The sequence below is a fragment of the Falco punctatus genome (genome assembly GCF_963210335.1).
Source record: "Falco punctatus genome assembly, chromosome: Z".
Lineage (NCBI taxonomy): Eukaryota > Metazoa > Chordata > Aves > Falconiformes > Falconidae > Falco > Falco punctatus.
The window spans coordinates 12,941,758-12,968,580 of record NC_137586.1 but is presented as its reverse complement, the minus strand read 5'-3'; the positions used below and the strand labels follow the sequence as shown (position 1 = coordinate 12,968,580).

The 26,823-nt window shown below is 41.4% G+C and overlaps 1 protein-coding gene across 3 annotated transcripts in view; it reads left to right on the top strand.

The window, feature by feature from the left end:
* Nucleotides 1–26,823, top strand: part of ADAMTS12 (ADAM metallopeptidase with thrombospondin type 1 motif 12) — a 151,301-nt gene that overhangs the window by 109,371 nt on the left and 15,107 nt on the right. Inside the window, exons 7-14 of one of the 3 annotated variants that reach the window (XR_013924957.1) lie at nucleotides 363–512; nucleotides 3,076–3,219; nucleotides 3,898–4,042; nucleotides 8,009–8,101; nucleotides 8,324–8,469; nucleotides 9,323–9,492; nucleotides 17,361–17,501; nucleotides 24,683–24,803. Coding sequence is in view for 2 of the 3 variants with exons in the window: in XM_080372584.1 (XP_080228710.1) it covers nucleotides 363–512; nucleotides 3,076–3,219; nucleotides 3,898–4,042; nucleotides 8,009–8,101; nucleotides 8,324–8,469; nucleotides 9,323–9,492; nucleotides 17,361–17,494; nucleotides 24,683–24,803 (1,103 nt within the window). In the remaining variant the exon portion in view is untranslated. The remainder of the gene's footprint in view (nucleotides 1–362; nucleotides 513–3,075; nucleotides 3,220–3,897; nucleotides 4,043–8,008; nucleotides 8,102–8,323; nucleotides 8,470–9,322; nucleotides 9,493–17,360; nucleotides 17,502–24,682; nucleotides 24,804–26,823) is intronic. The other 2 variants (XM_080372584.1, XM_080372585.1) reach the window with 2 other exon arrangements.

Here is a 26,823-nt window from a genome sequence, read left to right as displayed (position 1 = left end):
CTGAGGTATGATGACTTTAATAAACCATACCTCAAAATGCCGTCAGAGGTGGAGGTTCTAAAACCTTTGTCCGATGCGAGTTGACAATAAATTTAGGTGTCTATATACAGTAGTGTACAACAGCAGCGTTCGTTATATACAGCAGCCAAACAAATATTGACTACAAATTATAGCAGTGTAATATGAGAGTAGCAGAACAAGTGCATGTTGTTGCTGCAAATATGTTTGTGAAAATGTTAACCCTATGCTTTGCTTAAAATGCAAATTAGCACTAACATGTTATAAGAAGGAGACTTACCACCCAGTGTAAGTGACACTCTACAGATAGCTCTTTTAACGGCATGTCTCTTTTGTAATTCTAGAAAGGATATTTGTGCTGGCATGAATCGTCCATGTGAAACCTTAGGTTTGTCTCATCTGTCAGGCATGTGTCAACCTCACAGAAGCTGTAACATCAATGAAGATTCTGGCCTTCCGTTGGCTTTCACTATTGCTCATGAACTTGGGCACAGGTATAGTTGAAAGTGAAGGGGGGACCTAGCTGAGTTTAATTTATTATTTGTAGGTTAATACTCAAATTGCAAGACAGAAATAAAATGAGGAGTGAGTTAATGTGTCTGTTATTAAAATCTAAACTGTGTTTGTTTTTTCTAAGCAAAAAAAAAAGAAAGATATTATTGAGCCTTTGACTTCTGTTTGTATTTACAGCTCTTCAGTCTGCCCCCTTTAAGAGTCTGCTAGGGCAGTATATCAGGATGAAGTAAGAAACACAAAGAAGCATGACTTTATCATGCAAATTTTTCTGAACAAATCCTGAATTATGATGCAGTTACTTTACATGATCTCCACATCCAAATAATTTACATAAAGCATACCTGTTTCATTATATCAAGGTATTTCAATATTGCAGATCAGCTATGAGACATTTTTAATTCAGTCGGACTTCACAGAAATAGCAAATACTTGTTCTCCTTTCTGGTTAACTAATAGTCACTTTTGGGCATTTCTTAATAACTTATATCTTCTGTATATTAATATTGCTGTTGTGGATACACTTAGGTCAAATCAACTAAAGTTCCTGGCCATTCAGTTTCAGACATGGCTAAATTTCTTTTACGATTAGGTATTTTTGCTTGAACTAAATGTCTCAGTATTTCAATTTCTGAGGGTGTTTTTGTTGGTTAGTTGGTTTATTAAACTCACCTGAAAAAATTCTGATTTTTTAATCTGTTTTGACACTGAACTGTTCTCCTGAGAGCACAGCATTATCTCATGGATGCTCTGTTTTGGCTGTAATGTCTGCACTTTCCAGCTGCACCATGGCGCTTGGCTAGGTGACACATTCATTGCTGTATCTACAACCGTATTACCATTTTTGCACTCCCAACCACCAACAGGATGAAGTCTGTATTTCCTGATGCGATATTATGTTAATATTAATATTAATCTGATACAAAGATTACTCAAGTGTCGATCCTGTCACCCATTAGTTGACTTTTCTTTGACCTCTCAGTTGCCAGAAGGGAGACAGTGTAAATAAATAATGGTGAAATCATTACATTGTGTCTGGGTGCTGTGGGTTTAGTCACTTGGTCCCCGCAGCCTCTTGCTGACATGGAGTTTTTTTCATTAATACTAGTAATCAGAAGACATTTCTTCCCCATAGAGCTGTGTGTGACCTTCTCCTGGTCTAGCCCAGGTGGCTGGTAATTCACTCTCCTTTGGATGCTGTGAGACAGAGCCTATACGTGCCTGTGCAGGAGTGGTGCAGGGCCTTGCCCATAAGGATTGTCTCCACAAAGAAAACTGAATACAGCAGGGTTTGTTGTTAACATGGAACCATTCTTCCCTCAAGCCAGGTTACAGTACCTATGATAAAAGGTTCAAGTATGGACAGTAAAATTCTGTAGGAACAGGTGAACAAAAAATGGGAAGAAAGCCATGCACCCGTTCCTTAGATGAGTGCCAAAAGTCAACTCTTCCCCATACTGTCCCTGTAGATGTTTGCAGTCCCCTGTGTCAACAGATGCTGTTCATGGAAAAGAGCCTGTCGGCAAGGGGACACACTTGCTTTTATGCCTCAGACCCATTATTGGAGTTGATTCTGGTTGAAATCGTGCTCTGATTTTGAAACATTTGGGTTATGGTATGATTACAATCTCCAGAAACAAAGTCTTAAGTAGTTTGCACTCACTTTGATCCATCACTAAATCATTATATCACTGAAATCTGAGACAATTTTCACTGCTCTTTCACAAAATGGCTTACATGCCTTCGGATATTAACAGTGTAGGTGTCAGCATCTTTGTATACCAATATCTTTGTATGTTGTTTCAGATAATCTCCTTCACAAAGAGATGACATGGAGGCATGTATGTTTAGTTGGTCGAATTCTCACCCAAAGATTTTTACATTTGTGTCTGTTACAAGCTGTTGAATAAAGAAAATAAATAAAGTCAGAGAAGCTGGAGAGAACCTGCTATGGAGATAGATTTGTATGGCATAGGTTAAGAAAACTAAATAGGAAGAAGGAATTGAGGTTGGAGGCGAATTCACTGGATGTTCAATAATTTTGAAAACGGTATCTCTGATTCAGTCTATGAAAAGAGATCAAAAAACCCCAAGCAACAGAGATGTGATTGTAAGAGAGCATAAACCAGAATGTAACAAAGCTTGATCTTCATTAAAGGGGTACAAGTCTGAAATAACTGGCATCTAAGAGCTAGGAAGCACTTTTAGCTCTAGCACCTTTAACATAACTTTGAGGTTGAAACCATGACTCCTGGCCCAACTGTGCGATAGTGTTTTGCCTGCCTTAAAAATACCCCCGAGTAGTCTCTGTCAGTCTTTTCATATTGTTGTACATAAGAGACACGTTTGAAAGCCTGTTGAAATGTAGATTTTTTTTGGTAGATTTTGGGTCAGATCTTCTATATCTTATATAGCAAAGAAGTATCTACAGCCAGGAGAGGAAGCAACCTCATTATCTTTTCAAGCACAGTGTGGAACCCATAAGTAGGTGTTGTGGTACAACCAGTCTGCTGGAATTATTAGATGTTGTGTTTTTATCTCCAGTTTTGGTATCCAGCACGATGGAAAAGAGAATGACTGTGAGCCTGTTGGAAAGCGCCCGTATATTATGTCCCGACAGTTGCAATATGATCCTACGCCACTCACCTGGTCGCAATGCAGCAAGGAATACATCACACGTTTCCTAGAGTGAGTGATCAGGTTGTAGCATTTCCCTGAAATGTGTACAACTGTGTGTAAGATGTTTATGTGGAGTTTAAAGTAAATCCTGTATTATTATATTACTAAATGTAGGGGTTTGTAGTGTGCTTAATTCCCATGAAGGGCATGCCCCAAGCTTATTCCTCACTTAGTATTTGGGAAAAGCTCCATTATATCCTTGTTTTGTGAAAGTGAACTCGAGCCTTGCCATGCTGGCTCAGATTTGGTGCAACCTGCAGCTCTGCAGTTTTCAGGGAGAAAGCAGCCTTTCCATCAAGGACTCTGATGGAAAATCATGAGACTTTGCCTTTGGCCACAATGACATGTGCTTGAATTCAATGACTTGTTCAAATTCATTATGTTCTTTTTAAGAGCAGCAATGTGGTATAACTTCAGCCAGAGGCTGTGGAGTGCTCTGAAGATACCCTGCAAACCATAATGACGTTGTGAAGTTTCTACTTTGACAAGCTATATTTTGCCTTTGTAAACCCTCCTTACTAGATGGAGTGCTGTTTGTTAGTGGCACGTCAGCATAACTTAGCTGGAATCTTATTATTTCCAAAGGCCGTATGCAAAATTACTATTAAGAATTAGATATTGGAAGTCTATAGAAGTGTCAAAAAAGTGTGCTTGAGGTTTTTTTAATATGCACGTTTTGTCTTTTAGCCGTGGATGGGGATTCTGTCTGGATGATATCCCCCAAAAAGAAGTGTTAAAGTCCCCAGTCATCGCTCCTGGAGTGATTTATGATGTGCATCACCAGTGCCAGCTTCAGTATGGTTCTAATGCTACTTTTTGTGAAGACATGGACGTAAGTGCTGTTTGTTTTTCTTCATTCTCCTAATAAGAACTTGAGCTTCTCAAACAGTGAGGGAATGCAGTCAGGGAACCTCAGTTGCTAACTACAAATGCAGCATGTTTGGAGTTTCATAGGCTAGATGTGCAGTGCAGGCATTGCCTGTTTTAATTCTGCAGATTTTGGAAGTGAGTTGTTGCACTGTTTGCCTTGTCTTTTGCAAGACCTTTACTGAATCTCACCCTATATCTGTTGTTAAATGCCTGTCCTTCAGCAGTGGGGTAATTTTGCTTTCAATGTTGTAGTCCTGATTTTAGATAAATTATCAATGCAGCTTAAATCCTGTTTTAAAAGATACTTCAAACTTAGAGCTTTCAATTGACCAAGTCATTCTGGGAACAAATCTTCAGTTCCAGGTTTTCTGAAGAAATCATGGTTGTGCTCTCTTCCCATACATCCTGATTTTTTGCACTCTTAATGGTCTAACTAATTAAAGGAAATGTCAGTCCATGCACCTTGAAGAATCTTTATTTTCCCATCAAACCTCAGGTTTTTATGTGAAAATGCATAACTTACAAAGTACCCTGGGGTCTGTCTCACAGCACAGTGAGACAGTGTTGTGTGGGGGGTGCACAGGAGCAGCATATTTACAGCAGCACAACTCTCTACAAGAGCTAGGAGTTACTGCAGAGTAACAGGTTATATTAGCTAAGGTGCAGTGGTATGGTATTTTAACAGCACCTAGCATGTTCAGAGCTATTTGGCTTTGTACAGCACTTTTCTGCATAAGCAGTTCAGAAGTATTGGTTTCAAGTGCTAATCTAGCTAAGTAATCGCTAATTTTTGTAGTGTTTTGAGCAGTAACATGCAGCAGACATTGCAGACAGCATCCAGCTGGATCACCCTGTTAAACACAGCTGTGGTAGAAGTAGTGTTATGGCTGTCGGCAGTGCTGAAGTGTTTTTTAGGCAAGGTATTGCGCACAGCTGTGGGCTGGGGACTGTCGATGTTGACTATGTATTCCATTCGGATAATTATGTGTATCCTCATCTACCCTTCTGTTAGGGAGATTATTTCTGATTAATCTTCTGAGCCTTAATAGGTAACATGATTACCAATGCTGAACTGCAGCTACTGAATTTGAAGCAGGTATTGAAAGATTGCTTTCATTACGTGATGTTCCAGTTTTTGTCAGTTACTGTATGTTTGTCTGTTGGTACAGATAGAAAATTGAAGTGCAGTTTTGTAGTATTGGTTCATTCTGTCTATTCTTGTGTTTGAACCTAGCAGTCCTTTAAATTTGACATCTCCTGATTAACCAATTTTACAGCTAGGCATATCTCAGGAAATTAATTGGTATAATCTCATTTTACATTTTACTGGAAGACCTGTGCTTTGCAGGTAGCTGCATTGGCAAGGGAAGGAACTGTGACTAGTATAGACTGCGTGGCATGTTGAGTGATTGGTATAGTCATTTTGTTTAAGAGGTCTCACTGTTCCTTGCTTTTCCACTGTCTTCTTAACACTCACTCACTGACCAGGCTGTATGTGTCCTGTAACTTTTAATGTCTGCCTTGGATCCACAGACTCTTTCTGAGAGAGGAATCTGCATTTAGCTGAAGATGTCCCAAGGTTCAGTAATTACTTAGCAAAGACTGAGGTTTATAATTCAGGGAATGGTTTCCATGAACCATTTAGGTAGGAAGTCTTCTAGGCATCTTGAGAAGTACAGAAATATTGTCCCTCTAATAAGGTAGAGAAAAATTACAGATTGGGGAGAAAGAATTTTCCAAGTGGTAGGGAGATCCATAGCTTCCTACAGGCTGTAGGAGCTCAGAATCCTTATCGTATTTGTCTCCAAATATCCCTCTTTATCTCCAAAACTTCACTAACTTCAGTGAAACTGGGTTTTTTTTGAACTCAACTTTAAGGCACAGACCCTGATCTCATAGACTGGGTGGAAAGTGCATACCACATTGCTGATGATAAAAAGCTCTTGCACCTTGCACTGAGTCCATGGTAGCATCATGAATGTCTGGCTGTTACCAGATGGAAAAAAAGCTGTGTGTACATGGAGATCAGTATGGAAAAATTCTTGTAAAGCTGAAGGATTTCCTCCATGAACTCTTGACTTTGTAATCTGTGAGTGCACCTCCTAAAAGTGTAACTGTGGAGAGAAGTGTTCAATTTCTGTGCCTTTTTCTGGTTTTTGAGGCACAGTGCAGGAGTACACTTCATACACTAAAAGCACAAAACATATTCTTTGTACAAGAGAGAAAATAGAGAATGAATTTCACAATGAAAGAAAATTTATCACCCGAACACTTGGGTAGCTCTGCCTTAAGTACCTGACAAAAGTGGCTTCACAATGAGTTGCTAAGTAGTGCTGCTCTTGAACTATAAATTGGGAACCGCAAAACAACCTTTAACTTTGCACATATATTGTCCAAAAGTGGCTAAATAAGCTGAGATGCAATGCCCCAGACATTGTGTTCCAACTGGAGATTTGGAGTGCTTTGAGCTGTTCAGTACTGTCAACTTTCCTTCTGATGTTCTAGATGAAAACCAAGGTGAACACGCAATGCAGAAAGTAAATAAAAGGCCACTGTCAAAACAGACTGTGCCCAAGCTTAGCTATTTTAAATAGAAGCAGGTCAGAAACCAGCAGCCAAGTTTTGCGTTTCACAGCTGGCCACATATTGCTGCTGCCTCATTGGGGCTGGATTTTTGCAAGTGCCCGCTTCCTGTGTTGGTACTCAAACCTGGCATGTTGCTTGTTCTGAGAATCCCAGTGGGAGCTGTTAGTGGGATCCTTCTTCTTGGCTCCTTTCTCTGATGACACTTAACGGCTATCCCTGATTTCACAGGTAGGTGCTGCCAGCGCTGTTCCCCCTCCCAATGCTGAGCTCGGCAGTTCAAACAGCCTCAGCCAAGCCCTGGCACAGAGCCCCTGTGCTTTTGCTTCTGTTGTTCCAGTGGGAGTGCAGTCTTTCTGATACCCCTGATTTCTCCAGCTTGGAAGTGGTCTTCCACAGAAAGCCCTGCTCATTCAGGAGTTCCCAAGCATGCAGGACTTGGGGAATAGCCCTTGATGTTTGTCCTCGCTCTCTAGGGAATAGTTCGAACTTGAGCGGATGACTTGTTATAAGGTAGCTGTAATGTTTCTTGACTTGACTGTAAGGAGTTTCTGTTCTTTCTGTGAAACTGACCACTGCACGTGGAGCAGCAGCTGAAATGCTGTGCTGTACTGCCAATGTACTGCATTTAACTGGCACCAGTTTCTGAGTAACTGAATATTCAAGCAAGCATTCACTAACCAGAGGCCTTACTCTACCCAGATGAGTAGGCTTTTTTCTCTGCCGGCTAACCTGGACTGGTTATTTTACATCGTTCCCTTGCTGTTTGCTTGGCTGATGTTTTAAGAGATCTGTGTTTTGATCTCTTTCCTCATTCAGTTCTGGGACCGCCATGAATATTAACCTGGCTGTTGTACTTGGAGACATAATGTTGGTTTTACTTACCCAGTTGGCTTCCTCTAACCTTCTTTGATTTCACCATATGTTTTCAGACAGACAGCAGTGCAAAATTAAACATTGTATTCATTAGTACAATACAAATTGAAATAATACAAACTGCGTTCACCTTTGGTATAAACGGTAGTGCTCAAACTTTGTAAAGCCATTTTTCCTGCGTGTAGCTGGCAGCTGAGCAGCCAAAGAGAAGAATATTTGAACTCGCATAGTTCAGGTAATTCACTTGATAGAAAGTATTCACCATTTTGTATTTCTGAAATAGTCCCTACTTGTACACTAATGATACTTGGTGGGTCCTAACTTGTGGAAAACCCCAAAGTTTTGGCTCTGGAAGTGCAGTCCTTATAAGGCTTTGTAAATGGATGTAGAAGACTGTGGGAGACTCGAAAATCTTGGCCATAGGAGTTCAGCTCTGCTTCAGACTGCTGCAGTTTTCTTTCTTTTCCAGAACCTTTGCCAAACACTCTGGTGCTCAGTGAAAGGCTCCTGCCGCTCCAAACTGGATGCAGCTGCAGATGGAACTTGGTGCGGAGAAAACAAGGTGACTGTGAGCCATGCTGCCAGCAGGATGTGCTGCCTTCAAAAGAGCAGCAGAGGATGCGTAGCTCTGCCATTGTTCAGTGTGAAAGAGGGGTATCCTGTGACATCTCCATTTATATTTCCACCTAAGTTTTCAACCTTCAGGGAATGAAATAACAAATAATTCACAATAAGATTTTCCTGTGATAATAACCTTAAGCTGTTTGTCCTTTCTCTTCTCCAGTGGTGCTTCTCTGGTGAGTGTATTACAGTAGGCAAGACTCCTGAAGCAATCCATGGCGGATGGGGCGTTTGGTCATCCTGGTCCCATTGCACAAGGACATGTGGGGCAGGAGTTCAGAGTGCAGAGAGACCGTGTGATAACCCAGAGTAAGCTGTTTACACACTCTTTTCTTACCTTTTATTCAAGATCTTTGAGGTACTTACGACATTGGAAACTCTTGTATGTGGCTGTTACCAGCAGGTGCTTACAGCAAGACAGACACCTGAACACCTCTCCTTCCCGGTTAAGCATACCTGTGTAAAATTCAATAGGCTCACATTTTACAGTCAGCACCTCATTCTTTAATCCTTACCCTCCATGGAGTTTATTGCTACAAAAAATGAAAAAATCCTGTTATTTAACATTCAGGCATTGCAGAAATAGTAAAAATGTTGCTTTAATAATACTGCCATGAATAAATAAATGCCCTCAAACACTGGGTAAGGACAATAGCTAGCAATCTGTCCCTGAGGGAAGTCAAGGAACTCACCTTCCGTGTTTTGTTGTAGTCACCAGCTTTGTTTGAGCTTCAGACACACGAACTGATAGGTACAGAACATGAAAGGCAGAATTTTCTAATACATATTTGAGTTCAAGAACGCCCTACATCTCATTTTTAGAAATCACTAAGAGTCTAACAGCAGAAACCACATTACTTTTCTGGAAGAACTGTCAAACATTCTGGAAAATACGGTATTTTGGGAGAGTTCGTTTGATAAGGTTATTGGTCGTGAGCTCAGCTGGGCAGTGTACCAAGGACTTCTTTGGAATACATGGTTTGTCGAGATCTCTGGGCTCCATACTGACTTGTTTGGGTACTTGAGCATGTGAACGATATCTTTACCCCATCAGGGATTCAGTTTCACCTTGTTATCCCAATTGGAACCTGAAAGACATTGCTCTTTTGAGACTATTTTCACCCAGGATCTCCTGTCCTAGTCTCAATGTTCCTTTTCCTAGACCACAGTTTGGAGGAGACTACTGCACTGGAGAAAGGAAACGCTATCGCATGTGTAACATTAGCCCCTGTCGCAAAGGCTTGCCAACCTTTCGTCAGATGCAGTGCAGTGAATTTGATACAGTTCCCTACCAGAATGAATTCTACCACTGGGTTCCCGTTTATAACACAGGTATGAAGCTACAAGTTTTTTTAATATCTCGTATAAAAAGTTAATTTTACAGAACTATGAGAAAGTTCTGTGAAGATAAGAAGTCACTGTAAGTATAACTGGCACCACACTGAGAAGGTAATGCTTCAGCAGGTTCAGTATTGTACTGCCCTGTATTGTAGAGAGAGAATCGATGCCTCTGCCTTATAACTTGCTTTGCAACAGCTAATTACTAAATAGTCATGGTAATAGTTACTACTATGCAGTTTGATTCTTGGTGTATGCATAAATGTGAAGTGTAGATTATCCAGTAGAAGCTAGCAACAGAATTTTTTAATGAAAAAATAAACCAGTTAAGGAAGTGAAGCTCAAGACTCAACTTTCAATTTCATTTGCCAGTAGTATTTTTTTTCAGGATGTTTTTGTGCCACAGTTATTGGCAGTTCTGAATAGGTTTCCTAAATTTCAGCTACTGTTTCAATTTCACCTAACAAAGGCACCATGAAGATGAACCAGACAGACTTCCAGGACAATTTCTGATGAAAAAAAATAGTTGATAGAAGAAGACTTTTTTAGAAGGACTCCCAGTAAAACAAACTATGGTAGATGCTAAGAGCCTAAGGCTTGTAGTCCAAAGCCAAATTCATAAACCATTTTCTGCAGTTGCCTGTCACTGAAATTGAGATTCCAGTCCTCTCTGTTACTCGTGTGTGCCACTGCAGGGTACAGCCTTGGTTCTCTTCATGTCCTCTCTATGGCAGTGCTACAGAACTGGTAGCTCGTGTGTGCCTTTCTTACAGAAGGTCTGCTTCTAAAGGGCATTAAGAATCATGAATCAAATGGCATTCAGATCAGAAAAACACCTTTCCCCATCCCTCCTTTCTTCCCGGGCTTAACTTAATTCCTCGTTTCTCTGTGTCCTCCCCTGGAGCAGTGCAGGGGGCTGGGGAATGGGGGTTACGCACAGTTCACCACATGTTCTTTCTGCCGCTCCTTCCCCCTCACTCTGCCCCCGCTCCAGCCCGGGCTCCAGCCCACGGCAGCAGTTCCACGACCTTCTCCGCCGTGGGTCCTTCCCACGGGCTGCGGCTCTTCACGCCCGGCCCGGCCCGGCCCGGCCCCCCGCGGGCGCAGCCCCTCGGGCCCAGCCCGGCCCGGCCCGGCCCCCCGCGGGGGCACCGGCCCTGCCCCAGCCCGGCCCGGCCCGGGCTCCTCTCCCCGCGGGGCCGCGGGCCCTGCCCGGAGCTGCTCCAGCGCCGCCGCCCGCGGGTCACAGCCCCCTGCGGGCACCCCCTGCCCCGGGGGGGGCCCTGCCCGGGCTGCGGGGGGGGAGCTGCTCCCCCGGGGGCTCCGCGGGCTGGGGGCACGGCCCGCCCCGCCGGGGGCCGCCCCGCGGGCTGGGGGAGCCGCTGCTGCGGCGCCTGGAGCCCCCCGGCCTCCCCCTGCCCCGGCCCGGGGGCCGCGGGGCTGCTGGGCTCGGTCGCACTTCAATACACGGTCTGAAATACACGATCCCTGCGGCTGCCACCGGCACTGACGGGCTCGGCCTTGCCCAGCACCGGGCCCCCGCCACCAAAACCTTGCCCTGCAAACGCAATACAGTTTGTATTTTGTTATCAGGCATTTTAAATCATCTCATGCTGCACATGAGATACGAGGAGAAAATAAAGTATCATGAGCTTTTTCTAAACCCTGAGTGCACGTAACAGTCTTTGTTTGAAAGCATCTAGTCGAGTAAGTGAAATCCTGAGGTGGACATCCTGTGACATTTTAGACATTCTGTGTTCCTTCATCCTGCTGGAAAAACAATAAATGATCTATATGGTCACAATTCTCTCTCCTGGCTTTTAATTTGAAAACTTAGGTAAGCCAGTTCTAATGAATGTCACATAATTAAATATTGCTGTAATGTTCTTTTCTGTTCTGTAAACTACTTTTACAGGAGGACCGGGACTCTTTTGATTATGTTATCGTAAGATATATATCATATATCACATGTTGTGATTTAGTACAAGGTAGGATGAAACAAGCAGCTTTAACAAGCAACCTGGCAGAAAAGCAGCGAATGACATCTCACTTTTACCTAGGCTAACTATATTTAAGATTCCAATTGAGATTTTTTCTTTCTGTTTTAAATGAGTTTGAACCTGTTGGGGAACTTGCATAGTCTTTTTGTGGATTTGCTACAGAGCACAGAAACCCATGTGCTCAAGCTGGAGCACCCGAGGATCCCTGGGAGTCTTAAAATCATGTCATAGAATCATAGGATGGTTTGGGTTGGAAGGGACCTTAAAGACCATCTAGTTCCAAGCCCCCTGCCATGGGCAGGGACACCTTCCACCAGACCAGGTTGCTCAAAGCCCCATCCAGCCTGGCCTTGAACACTGCCAGGGATGGGGCATCCACAGCTGCTCTGGGCAACCTGTGCCAGTGTCTCACCACCCTCGCTGCCTAGTATCTAATCTAAATCTACCCTCTTCCAGTTTAAAGCCATCCCTGCTTGTCCTATCCCTACATACTCTTGTAAAAAGTCCCTCTCCAGGTTTCTTGTAGGCCCTGTTTAGGTACTGAAAGGCTGCTATAAAGTCTCCATGGAGCCTTCATTTCCCCAAGATGAACAACCCCAGCTCTCTCAGCCTGTCTTCATAGGAGACATGAATGAGGGGGACTTCCAAGCTCAAGGGTGGCTAAAGCATCCAGCAGCTCTGACCAGGATATGTTCCGAATTCTTCTCATGACCCAGGCCCCTACTTTGAAATTTAATCAGACTTTTGTGCTAATGTACTACTCTTGCCATCAGGTTGACTCTATATTTATTTATTTCATACCATTTAACAAATTACATATATCTGAATCTGATGGCTTCTTGGGGCTTAACTTCCATGTAGTAAGTATGAGTCCTACACTGAATTATATAAATACCTTTATTTTATCAGTCAGTGCCAGGATCATCTCATGTACTGGCAGATAGGGGTTCTGTTGCTAGTGTTCTAAATTTCATATTTCTTACGAAATACGTCTGTGTATCAAGGAAGATCTGTACTGATACAGTCGCAGGGGCTGAGCTAACAGCATGAGATAATGTTTCTGCTGCTGCTGGTTTGAAATTAAACTTTCTTTTGGAGTTCCAAGCATGGTTAAAGTGGCAAGTAAGTTCACCTCAGCCTTTTTTTCCCCATTTTGTCTGTATATGGTAATTGTATTTTCTAATTTTCTTTAGTTTGGATTTTCTTGGCCAATTCCAAGTTGTCACAGAGGTGAGGGTTTATAGAGAAGAGGCCCACCTCTTTTCTTCCTCGTCAAGTAGGAAAAAATATTGAAGTCTTCTCTTCTGCCGGCAGACAAATTAATCGCATCCTTCAGTCAGGTTAAGCTGGATCCTTCCTGCATGTGAACTCATGAGAGTCATCTGCAGGGGAAACAAATTTAAATTGGGAAGGGAATGTTTTCCTCTCTAGTTATATTCATGTTGTTCTGTTTACATTTGATGAGTCTGAATTCCATGATAATATACACAGCGGGAAAAAATCATGTGCCTGAATTTTAGGATTTTTTACTTAGCTTTGCTGACTTGCATCCTCAGTCCCATTCTGATGACAGATAAGTTACTGGGCACTTATGGGAGCTCTGTGGCTTCAGATTCCATTACATCTGGGTTTCTTTTGTGTATTACAGGATTGATCTTGTATTGTATATGATCTTGCTTCTATTCAAATCAGCACCATAATCTTGGTGCAGGGTATGGGAACCACAGACAAAAAAATGGGATGTAATTTTTCTAGGCTGCTGAGTGTTGGTAGCACCTTAGCTAAACTCTTATGTTCAGCTAGGAGCAAAGCACTGCCAGAAGGATGCAGTCAGACGAGGAGGTTTACAGGACAGCAACATGGAAGTCAAACGATTTGAAAAAGTAGGTTGAGAAAAGCAAGTTTTGCTCTAGAAGAGAGAAGTTGGAGTGAGTTAAATACTAACTACTTGAAGAGACTTTCTAAGGGTATTTACTAGCTCAGGGATAAGCATGCTAAAGATACAGGCTATGAGGATTGCATGGCTCCGTGCAGTGTTATGTCCAGGTCTGGAAGAAGCTGTCAAGATCCCAGCAGTTCTGTGCCCTTGTTAACTGACTTTAAAAAACAGAACCCCATGGTGTTATCAGCACGGTTTGAATGTAGCTCTTCTGCTTTCAAACTTCGGTTTGGCATCAAGTTTTCTGTCACTGTACTTCATACCGCAACATCCCATTCCCTCAACTCAAGCAGTACAGGAGTCCCCAGAGAGAAGCAGATTCAACAGTTTTTCATGTCCATGAAAGGTAGGACAAGCAGAAACAGCCAAAACATCACAAGGGAACTTTAGGTTACACATTAACAAATCTTTATTGCCGTATGGGTTGTTAAACATTAGAGCAGGTTACCTAGAGCGCTTAAGGAATTAATACTATCATTGTAGATATAAATACAATCTCAGCAGGAGCAGTCTAAGTAGCTTTGATCCAGCTTTGGTGTGGAAGGACAAATAAAATCCTGTAGGTTTTACGCAGGTAGAAATCAGCTCTGTTTAAATGGGATTTCAGTGCTTTTTCTGAACAAGGTCATTACCAAGTGTTCACAGATGGATCTAGTGTTTCATGCATATGCTGGATTGCAAGAATTTCTGTATATTTTGGCCTAAAAGTTGCTAAAATGACAGCCTGTTTGTTGAAGTCTCATGATTTGGTCAAATTTGCTGAAGTAACTGAAACTAAACCAGCTGCTTTAATGAGTTCCTTCTGAGCAACCCTAGTATTCATATTGATCTTAGTTTAGTGGGTTTGGATTTTCAGAACTGAAATAAGATTTAGAAAATCTGAACTTAATGCCAGTCTTTGCTTTCAAGTTCTGCTGTCATTTTGAGGAATGTGTTTATTTTCCTTTTATGTCAGTTTGCTTTCTAAAAATAGGAGATGAAAGTACTTTCTACACCTATATCTGTTCTGTGTTTAAATGTTAGACTTGTTGAGAACAGTGACTGATTCTGGTACAGTTTATTTACAGTCCTACAATAATGAAGCCCTGATCTTTTGTCAGGTCCCTGTGCTCAGCTGTAAAAAAATAATGATAGATAAGTAAATAATTTTAGGAAATGAATGACTAATACAGTGCTAGTTTAATTTCCTCAGTGGTGCCCTAACCATCCTTCCATGCAGATGAAATATCAAAATAACTTGGAAGAATGATGGTAGGAGTATAAAATTGGATAGGATTGAGCTTGTGGGGAGGTAGCAGTAGCCTCTCATTTCCAGTGGGGCTCTGCAGAAAACTGGCAGGAAGAAAGGCAATGCAAAATCTGTGGGTCAGGTAGCATCTAATTTGAGATCAGTTACTACAGTTATGAAAACGAGGAAAGTTTTCATGCCTTCCAAGCCCTTCTTTGAATCATGAGCCTTTGCAAGTCTGTAAGTTTCTTTTTATATTGGCTTAGTAAGAGAGTTATCTTTCTCTGCAAACTTTTTCTGAGTTATATACTTAGAGAGAGCATCATAGTTATGACAGGAATATGTCAGCAGTCAGCACTGCCTACTTGTTCATGCTCAGTGATTTCTGAAATTAAGTTGGATACCATCTTGCTTGTTATGTCAACACACAACTAGGGAGGAGGTACAGATATCAAACTGCTGCTCTTCATATTTCATTATGAAAAATGTAGAAACTGAAACGGCTTTCTACAGAGTCTCTGCCTGTTAGTGTGGGTTCTGAGCAGGTAACAGACTAGCTGGAATTCTGGGATTCTTCTTTACATAAGGGTATTGTGCTTTCTGTTTAAAAAGTGGTGCATTGAGAAGGTAAGCAAGGTGAAACAAAATTTAGAGCACTAAAGTGATCTAATTAGCCACATGCCCAGAAAAAGATTTCTGCAGATAGAAGTAAAATTACTTGCATCGCTTATCATGACAGCTCTTATCAGAACAACTGATGGATGTTATGGCTGGCAGTTTTCAGAGGGACTGAGAGCTGGTAAGGATTACAAACTTCATGTACTTGCCTGAGACTTTTTTGTAGATCCATCTCTATTGATATTCTTGAAGATGACTCACAAGACCTTGAATTCCATGAGTTTTATAACCTTGGACCATGTGTGTCCTCTGCCTCTAATCACTCTACTGCCCTTTACGAAGGCATCTGTATTTGAGAAGCCACTAGCACAACGTTGTTGTCAGTCCTAAGATAGCTCTACTGACAAGAGAGAAAAAAGAAAAGTCCTCGTTAAGGTTTTGGGTTTCCTTTAGTGTCCCTTTTTTTTTGATCCCAGTTCTGCAGAGATCCTGTTTGAATGGGATGCCTAGTTTTAAAGCTTAGGCTGTGTAGGATTCAGTCCTTAAACTGCAAGCTCTTTGGGCAGGACCTGTCACTTTTGTGCACTGCATGGTGTTGTGTACGTGTTGGTACTGTACAGACCAGAGCAATGAGAGTTTCTTAGCATTATCGAAAGTTTGAATTTTGCTCATTACTAGAAATTATTCTAATTTCAAACATAGTTCTTTGTATGACACAAGTCAGGACAGCAAAGGAGGAAGAGGGAGAAAGAAATTCATTAGCTGAGATGTAGAAGATTCATAGTTACCCTGCATTCCTCCGAGAGCAAGGAAGCTCCAGGATGAAGCTGTCACTCAGCAGAGGCACCTCTGCCACACACAGGGAGGTTGAATTAAAATGGCTAAATAATAATGCCTTGAAGTTCCTACTGACTGGCGGGTTTAAGGCCTACTGCTTTCCTCAGCAAAGCATTTCAGCTTACTGAGCATGAACAAATTGCTTTAGCGCATGGCTAGACTGAGGTCTTGGAACAGACCAAAACCAGAAGACAGTCCTCTGTTGCTGTCCCTCATGGGTGTGACAGTGGGTGATTTTTTTTTTTTTTTTTTGTTCAGATAGCTCTGGCTCTGCTGGATGGTTTCCAGGGAGTGATATAAGGGCAGGGATTATATCTGCCTTTGCTTTGACCCTGGTTTCAGTTCTGACTCATCTTCCGTGTACACAACTTATTTATCAAACTTGTATCCTTTGACTCTCTGAAGCCTGAGTTTCAAAATTTCCCTTTCCCAAGGGCCAGTGGCTGTGAAGCAGGGCAGTGTGTATTTGGCTTTTCTTATTCTATGGATGGAATAGAGTAAGGCTGGTCCATTGCAGAAAATCTTGTTTCAGACACCCACAGATTGCTTTTGCCACACCTTTTCTCTTCCCTGTTGCTTTTGTGCACATCTATCCAGGAATAGCCTGGGTCTGTCAGACCCACCAATATTACCCCATTTCATAAGTTGCCAAGCAGGGAAAAAGTCCAGTGTTTGAAATAATTAAGTGCCAGCAGATAGCTGAAAATGAGCAGTGATGTGACACTCTACTGACATGCAGAAGAGCAAAAGCAACCATTTGACTGCTGTCTGAGAGAGGCTGGCAGCAGTGATGAGCAGTTATAAATTATCTCTGAAATCACAGTCATCAGCCAGTGGAAAACTGTTGCTTGTCAGTGTCCTTGGCAGTCTCACCCCTAGATTCCTCCTTTCCCTTCACTGATGGCATTTGGTTTTGCTTGTTTCCCATCACTTTCTTCATCACAGTTGATGGCCTCGTTACTGCGCAAGTCAGCCAGTTGGCTGGATGTTAATGTACCAGCAATGATGGGCATGGAGGTGTGAGGGCACCAGCCTCTAGCTGCTTCCTAGAAGTCCACAAGTGGCCTTTATCAGGCCTGTGTCACTCTGTTAGCAATACAACCCTGGCTCTGCTAACTGCTTCTAATTAGGCCATTTCTGTCAAATGCTATGGAAAGTGAATGGATGGTGCAGTGAAGACACTCAAGTTCAGGGTCCTGCAGAAGTATTTTCTGAGAAAGTATCTTTGTTCTCCTTTCAGCAAACCCCTGTGAGCTCCACTGTCGCCCAGTAGATGGTCATTTTTCAGAGAAGATGCTTGATGCAGTCACCGATGGTACTCCTTGCTTTGAAGGAAGGCATAGCCGAGATATCTGTATTAATGGAATGTGTAAGGTATTGGGTATGTTTGCATGTTTCTTTCTCTACAGTTTTATAAAGTTATGGGAAAATGTTGTTCAACACATTGTTTTTGAGGATCGAAACCAAGTACTTCATTTTATCATGCTTCTAATGATCATGGAATCAAGTTTATAGAAACAGCCTTTTGAAGTAGATGTAAGAGTCATTTCCATCCTTTTTAGCAAATCCATTAGACTGAGTGCTAATTACTTTTGGTACTTTTTAAATCCTCTCTTCTTCTTCCGTTATTTTAAGTCATCAGTTTAAGAAAATCTGTGTGTTTCTGATGAGATATTTTCACAAAGGATTGTAGCTTTAAGGTTGTAATTGGTGTCACTATTCTCTGTGGGTTTTTTAATGAAAATGCGGTTTATCATTACATATTATGTTAGTTCTGAACTGACTTGTAATAGGATCAGGCATTTGCACTTGAGCACAGTAAAAATAATTTTAGTTTACCACAGTAAATTGAATAATGTTGTACAATGAGATTATGGGCAAACACAGAGTATATAGTTCAATAATGTTCTGTTTATTGAAGAGAAGTATAACATTGTCTGCATATTCAGCATGTTCATAGTAGGTTTCCAGGATGATATGTGTGTTTGTGGCATTTGAAGGTGTGTTCTGTAACTGCTGTAACACCCACAGTCTTAGCATTGGTTTTAGTGAATTTAAAATGAGTACTTTACTTGCAGGGGATGTAGGTACAACTACGGCTTATTTCTTCAAAAAGGGGATTTGAGTCCTGTTACCTCCTTGAAGCCTGATAGCTGTTTTGCTTTTCACGTCTTCAGAAACAAAAGCAAGACTTTGTGTCCTGTGGGAACTACGTTAGCTTACTGTTGGGAGCTTGGAATTGTATGTCCTAGGTCATTGAATCATATAAAAATGAAGAAGGGACTTCAAGAAGTCTTCTGTTTCATCCCTTTACAGAATCATGTTGCTTTTTGACACTTCTCACATTCTTTTCTTAAAGACTTCTTCTGGTGATAGAAACTCCACATTTTAATTGGTCATTGGTATACCCTCTCTGAAGAATTTCTGTTTTATGAGAATGCCAGTGCCTCTGAGAGTGTTTTAAGCTTTCCTTTCAGGATATGCATTTGTTAAAGGGAGTTAGTGAGACTCTACTCGAATTCACAATGAAGAGATTCTGCTTGGCTTTGCTGGGAGCCGGGATGGGCCTTTTAACTATGATGGTGAAAGACCTGACCTTGCCTTGAGCAGTTCGAGCTAGATGTAAACACGTATTTAGCCTATTGAAACATGGTAAATGTTGCGTACCGTATCAGTGCTTTTGACCACCTGGAAGAAGCCAAGAGCTAAACTCAGACAGCTGTCTTTGTGATGTTACACTTTCATTTTCTGATTTCCAGCCCAAATGGACTGGGATCACTATGGTTAACTTTAGTTTCCATATACTTTCTGTATTGAACCTTGCCTGTGACAGTTCAAATTGATACCTGTTTCAGAAACAGCAAAAATTAATTTGTTCAGAAGTGATAGATCAGAGGTGAAAGGAAAGCTAATTCTAATTGCAGTTTGTAGATACCAGATACACTTCAGCATTAATAGTTCTGGGGACCCAAAACCTTTCTAAAAAATTCCCTCCAAGGTACTGGTGCTGTCATAAATACAGTTTTGTCAGAATTTCGTATGTTGACTACTGCTGCACATCTTCTGACAAACAGAATCACAGAATGAACAACATGATCATGCAGCTGCCACAGATGAGACCAAATGATGAACAGGTAACCCAAACAGGTCACACTTCTGAAAGACAGTGTATTTTTGTCTAAAATATGTACTCAATATAACAGTTGAGGTTTTTTTTCAAGTATCTCTGCATAATTCACTAGTATTTTAGTCCAGCTAGTTCAACGCAAGACATACATTACAGGTCACAGGGAGTAAATCTGGAAATGCATTTAATATAGTCAGTCTGGTACATCATTCTTATACTCCGATAGCAACCTGTTGGTAATGATGTGAAAAGGCAGTTCACAAACTTTAGTGGCAAGGTCTGTTAAATCACTTTTCTGGTTTTCAGTACTATATCTCACAAAAGCACTTCACATTTGTTCTGAGTGCTAAAATAATACTTCGCTTAGGTCTGAAATTGAGCAAGAAATTTAAACAGTGAGATGTACATTAGATCCACTGTTCGTATTGCTCACATTTGGTGTGCAGAGTAGCTATTTTTTAACAATAGGGTTCAGAGTTTTCCTGGTGGATATCTCAAAACAAGATAGACTCAGATTCAACCAATAATTTAATCTCCTAAATTCATCCCATTTCAGTATAAATTTGCAGTTTGCCATGGTTTTGTTCAGAGCAATTAGAGAAACTGGTCTTACCTTGATAGCTAGATGGGGATTAAGATCCCTTATTTTAGCTGCCAGAGGTATACTGGATGCTTTCCTAACCACCTTGGCAAACCCATAATGTGCATCTTCAAGTGGGAAGCAAGTACAGACAGGCATTAGCACTTATGCACGTGGTCCTTGCATTCTTTCCAGTATATGGAAAAATATATTTTGTCCTCATTTTGCGGAAAAGCTGCCTGTGCCTCAGTGCAGAAGGAAGCCTTACTGGTGAGGTGTTGGTATGGTATTCCTTTAGAATTGTCTTATCAATTCAAAGGCAAGCTGAAGTTGTTAACTCATTGGAGGGCCTGGCATATACAATAGCAGGGTCCTCTCTTAGCTTTGTCCTTACGCAGAAGAGGAGTTCCCTAACATATGTAATGCTGTTAAATCACTCAGTTCACCAGTGGCTGCAAAGGGGGACCTCGAAGCTGTGTGCCTGCGGTTGCAACCGTATTTTGTTCCATGTGGTGCTAATATGGAGATGAGAGATGCAGGCCTCTTAATCCTTTTATTGTATTTGCACCTAGCCTGGCCTTCCTTCAGGTACCTTCTTAGACCCTCTGCTGTCATGATGTATGACTTAGGAATAGTTTTGAGTGGAGGGAGCCAACAAGTTCTGTCAGTAATTTGATCTAAAATCAAGATATACCTCGACTAGTTTTCTATTTGACCATATTCTTCTACATCCATCCTTTGAGTGTCACTTTTTTCCCCTTTATTTGGAAGGTCTTTAAAGCACATGACCTATCTTCCTGTGTTTTAAACTCTACATCACAAGTGCACTGTAATTCTTACTAGAGCAGTCAGTTGCTCCTCCAGTGTTACAAGCAGATACTGCCACCAGTGTGTGTTTGCTGAGCACTGGTATGTACATGACCGAGGAATTTGGTTAAATACAACCCATAGCATCACCTAAAAGTGAGGGCTTACATGGTGTGTACACTGAGAGTTTGTGGACAGTGAGGATGGAGGACCTGGCATCTCTGTTGTTAATAGCAAGCATTCATCTCCCACACAGAATTCTGATAGGTTTAAATGACATTCAGTCATGCAAATCTGTGAGCTGTTCTCTGTGGTAATTCACAATTGTTATGCTGAGAGACTAATGGTGTATTGGAGAATTACACAGCTATGTAGTACTAGGGTTGAAAATGGTTTTTTTTTCCTCTTGCTAAAAGGCAGATTACACATCTCAGATTTTTTGTAGTAGCTTTACTGCCTCTTACGGTTCATTATCCTCCTCTGACTGCTACCCACACAGGACATTGATTGATTCAGTCCCATCTAGACAAAATATAAGAGGAATAGGTGCATCAGGACAGCTTTCTCCCAATTCAAGGCAACATCATGGCCAACATGAAATTAACATATTTTTTTCATTTGGAGACCAGTGGGGGAGACAAACGGAAGGAAGAGCTTAAAAGCGTAATGTAGCATCCACATAACTTTGATGTTCAGGCAGTACATCCAGGCTGTACCCTTCAGCACATGCATAGACTTTTTGTATCTGCCCCATGCTGTCAATGTGACACAAGTGTCTTTCCCTCTGGATGTGGCAAACGGGTAGCAGTATCTCTGGCTGTTTTCCCTTTAGTCACTGAGCAGCAGGAAAGAAATTGTTTCTCCTTCCTGTAATGCAGCCAGACAATTCAGGTCATTATTTCTGCCTCTGCACTGTGTGCTGGGACCAGTCTCAGGTGCATGAAAAAGGCTCTTGGTGAATGGGGCGGTGACAAATGGCTGCTTGGAGGGATGCTAATTTGCACTGCACATGCTGTGTCACGCAGTGGTTGCTGTAGCACAGCATGTTTCACTGGTAGGGGTGCACAAGGACACATGTGTACAAAAGAGTCAGAACCTAATTGTTGCTGATTTTTTCTGGGTTTATAACCTGCATTTAGTCTCCAGATCCCTTTTAACAGTCAATATGGCAGAAATTTGAGATGTATTATTTAAGGCAATTTTAGAAAATATGGCTACTGCTTATCTAGAACAATCAGAAGAATGAGGAAAGCAAGTAACAGGGAAGAGGAAGCATCTAGAAATCTGTCTATCAGATGACAAAAATAATGTGATACTCACTGGACCAGGAAGATAAAACATGGCCTGGAAATTAATGTTCATGTAAGTGTATTTAGAAAGAATGACTGCTGTTTATTTGGTCACATGAGAATATACACTTTGTGATGGTTATTAATGGCCTTGTAAGATGAGGCCCTCTGTCTAGAGATGAAGGTGATTGCACCAGCAGCAGCACCCCAGAGCTAGGGGCTAAAATGACAGCTTTATTTACTGTAAAACGGTAAATTGCCTGCCCTGCCACAGTTGTGTGCAGTGCCTCATTCTTGGGGAACCCAGCATCCCACCCTGCTGCATGTACAGGTAAGACTGATGTCTGATCAGATACCAACTACATTTCGAGTATCAGAGGAAAAACAAAATGCAAACTTCTGTGTTTGCAACTAGAAGGGACAAACAGATTCCCTTCGTGTTGTAGTGATGTCATATTTTGATGCTATGGATGCGTTGCTAAAGGATGGTCAAGTGGGGTAGATCTGAGCTGATTCTGACTGAGCTGATACAGAGTACTGGCCACTCAGCAAGCACCTGAAAGGCAGGAGTAGTGCTGCCACCCCACTCATTTGCTAGTGCAAATGCAGTAGTTCAGGACTAACTTGTTCAGCGTTTGGGGATTTTTACACTACACGGTACTCACAAGGGAAATATGCTCAGTGACGTTAATTTCAAAGTGTCTGATTGACAGCCTCAACTAGATAAATTACTTCTGGGTGGAGCCACTCAAACAAGCATGAACAGAAACCTTTTCAAGAACATGCATTTTCTACCAGAAAACGCTAATTCAGCAAAAATTATTCGATTTGAAGGCTATTTTTTTTAAGAAGTTCAAAAGAGAAGATCTAAAACCAGTTGTTAATAGTATTCTGCAATAGCAAAACATGAAGTGCAAAGGGTTCCATTTCCAGATTTTCCCCAACTTTCTTTTTCATTTGTGCATAGAACAGAAAATAAACCTAAACTTTCAGAACTCACCAGAGAGGCTGGTTACACCTCTGGTTTAATAATAAACCTGATAACAATGACTTTACTAGCTGTTTGTAGGTAAGTAACAAATGTACTGGTAGTACAGTAAATATATTGCAGAATGCATCTCTTTAAGAAAACAGCTACAAACCTACCTCTTTAGGACGTGTTAAATATAAACTGCAGTGCATCTGTAGATAGCAGGTGACGAGTCAGATCTGAACTTTTGGCAAGATAAAGAAACATCCTGCACTTATCGCAGTGACATCTGTGTACTTTCAATATTTCATTAAATCCATCCTTCATCAAATAGCCACATGCTTGGAAGCAAAAACCGAGTCACCTTCTTAATGTGTGCTTATCTCTGTAGTATTCTGTACTGCTCATAAACGTGGTCCTTGGTGCTGAGATGTGTCTGTGTGAAAGACATTACAAAACCTTCCCTTTTTTGAAAGCAGCCTTTGCTAAAAGGAGAGAGAAGCTGAGACTCCTGCAGAACCTTTTGGCATGCCCATTGTTTTTGAGAATGGTTATCAAAGGTTCTGGCTAAGTGTTGGCATTAGGTGATGGCTGAGTCTTTTTTGGACGCTCTGTGAAAATGCAAGTGACGTGGTTTAACACCATTCGTAACTTCAGGCCTTTCCTTGCTTCCTTTTTTGCAACTTTGCTAGCCGTTCATTAAATCACTGGTGCATGAAAGAAAAGGTCAGGTGTTTCTTGAGCTGAAAATGACAGAAAAATATTAGAGAATCTAGGAGCCTTTATACCCAGATTAGTCTAATAGTTGGGTTTTCTTGTCAGAAGCTTACATAAAATTACAGTAGCTGATGTACTGAAGGTAAAATAAGATCAGAATTGAAAGAGGGGAAACCCAGATTTTCATACATAAAGAATGAAAGTTGTGAAGTTGGCAAGTGTTGCACCTGAACCATTAGAGAAAAATCAGAACTTAAGATACCACCAGACTTATGGCTATCCATCTAAATCACAGGCTTCCAGATACCTTAGATCCTATTAACAGCCATTGACATCAGGTTGTGTTCTGCAACCTTGCTAGTTTTTAAAGAGAGGCAAAAGCCACCCCCAAACCAAATGAAGATTGTTGAAGTTCAAAGGCATTAGTGCACAGGATTTTGGGATTAGACAGGAAGAAGTTTTGTCCTGACTCAGTATAATTAAAATTTTCTCTCACTTTCTGCCTGTAGCAAGCATGAACTGTAAAATCAGTCTTTACCAGAACTTTTATCTTGACTCATTCCCCCATTCCAGCAACCTGGAGAAACAGCTGTAAAACTTCATGCCTTCTGAAGAGTTTCTCTTTACCAGGGAGTTTAACTGCAGTAGAGGTTCTGAACTGCCTAATGGCCACAAAAAGCTGACACAGACATTGTAGTCTGTTACTGCATTGCATTCCTGGGAGTCCGTGGGTGCTTCTACAATGTGAGAAAGCAGACACAAATCCTAGATGTATTGGCCAACAGTAGATGTTGAGACCATTTGGTGGCACATTTTTATCTCAGGTAACTGGCTGCTACTGTATGTTTCATGACATGATGGTGCTTGTTGCTTGTTTGTTTTTCACTTTCATGTAATACACATGAGTTTGACCTAGTTATAACAACCTCTACCATTAGTTTGTTTATACAGGATGTACACTCTTCCAAAAAATTGATTCTGCCCCTTCTTATACACTGAAGGCAGCAATACATGAACTCTGAGTATGTCATTGTGGAGGCCACATTTATTCTGAAACTGTTTTTCCTTCCAGACTGTTGGCTGTGACTATGAGATAAATTCCAATGCAACCGAAGACCAGTGTGGGGTTTGCCTGGGAGATGGCTCTGCATGTCGTACAGTGACAATGATGTTCAATCAAAGTGAAGGATTTGGTAAAATGGATTCTTTTAAACTCTTCAGTTGGTGAAGTAATTTCTCTACATAAAAAGAATTAAGCACTTCTCATTGCAAACAGAGTGGTCAATCTGCATAGGAAATTGTAAATGGGTGTTTCACAGTGAATCATGCTTCTGCCAGAAAAGATCTGTGGTCTGTGCTGTTTAAGTTCACCTTGCCTAACAAAAATTGTGTCAGAGAGCAACAGGCCCTGTGCAAGTTTAGCAGGTAATAATAAAACCCAAAATAGGAAGTGCGTTTACAAGATTAATGTAATTTACCACCTTGGAAAATCTGGACCAAATCGTTGGACAGTATAAAGCACCATGAATATAGTGAGTGGTTTGGAGATTCATTTCTTAGTGTCATAAATCTGATATGATTGTCTCTGGTGACCCTGTGCCATCTCTTCCCCATGCAGAACTTTTTTTGCACTTCTGTTTGCTTTATAACTTTCTGTGGGATGCCTCTGGCTTGAAAGGGGGGAAGAAGTAACTCCCTGCAGGTTAAGGTGGTCTGAATCAGCACCTGGAGAACTGAGCCCTTCTTCACTGATGGCAGTGGCATATTCAGGCTTTAAGTTGCCCTGTGTGGGATGAATGGGAGCCTAGAAGAGGGAGTGGGAGACTAAAACTGAACGAGAACCATGGCAATGAGCTGAAGATGGAAGAGACAACCAGGATGAACAGTTTCAAATGGTAAACCAGGACAGGACAGGGAAAACGGGGTATGGGAGAGCATACTTAGGGCAAGGTCTGTGGCTGAAGAAAAAGTCTGGTGCAGAAATGAGAAGTCTCGAGAGCAATAATGGGTACCACGCTAGTGAGGAGGGAGAAAGTGTGGTGAGGGTGTGGCTTTGGCTGGCTTTTGAGTTTGTGGTGTTTTTTCACAAAATAATTCTGATTTGCACAAATATGATTTGTGCTAATAATTTAGAGCTAGTTTCATAAGATTTTCCGAAGTCCGGGGGGAAAAGCACTTTAATATTTCAGGGTTTTTTCTGTACTGTTCACTTGGATTTGCTTTTCCTTCTCTCCATATCCCCCAGATGAACTGTGAAGGATGCATGCAACCATGCAACAGTGCAGAGACTTCCAAAGGAAAATCTAGACCTCCTTCTCCAATACTACAGTAATCCTCCAGCCTCTGATCTTTTGCTTCCGCTACTCTAATGTTCACTTTGCCTTTGTGTGGGGGATTTCCAAGGCTGCAGATGACATGTAGTTTATTTTTGAATAACAGTTTTATGAAAAAGGTCCGGTACTGTAACACATGGAAGGATAAGTGCCTCTTATTTTATTAAAATTAGTTTTGTGTTTTGTCTTAGTTTTTCTTTGCCCCAAGATTCAGTAAGCCTCACTGACAGATACTGCTGAGGGATATTGAGTGTTAAGTAAAATTATTTCACTGCTTTCTTTAGCTTCAGTAGAAAATTGATTGATTCTGCAGATCCTTTCCCTTCCACAGATATTGATTCCATTGCAGACAAATTAAGAAGTGTCAGGAAAGGCAGAGATCCGTGGGCTTGTAAGGCAGTATGTGGATCTTGCAGATGTTCACAGGTGTTAAATTGAGAATAGGAAGATTGTTTTGTTCACAATATTGGCTTCTTCTAGTCTCTGACAGGTACTGTGGTGGTCTGTCTTGCAGTACAGATTTATGGCAGAATTTATGTAAATGTAAAGACTTCAGGAGCATAAATTCAGTGTAGGTAACAAAACTAGACCAAAGCGTGCTGCCAGGCAAGAAAGATTTGAAGAGATTTTCTGTTTAATGTCACAGTGAAATTCAAAATCAAAGCTAATATATTTTGATTTAAAACTTTATTCATAACCTAAGTCCAACAGGGCCTTTCTTGGGTCTGGTGCTGCGGCAGCATCTATTCTGTCTGCAGGCTAAGTTGCCAAGTCAGGCTAAGGAAATGCTACTAATGAGTTTTAGTAATCCAGCCTTTCACTGCAGGGTGATCAGTTTTACCTGAAGTCTTACTGCCTCGTGTTCAGAAAGAAAGGTTTT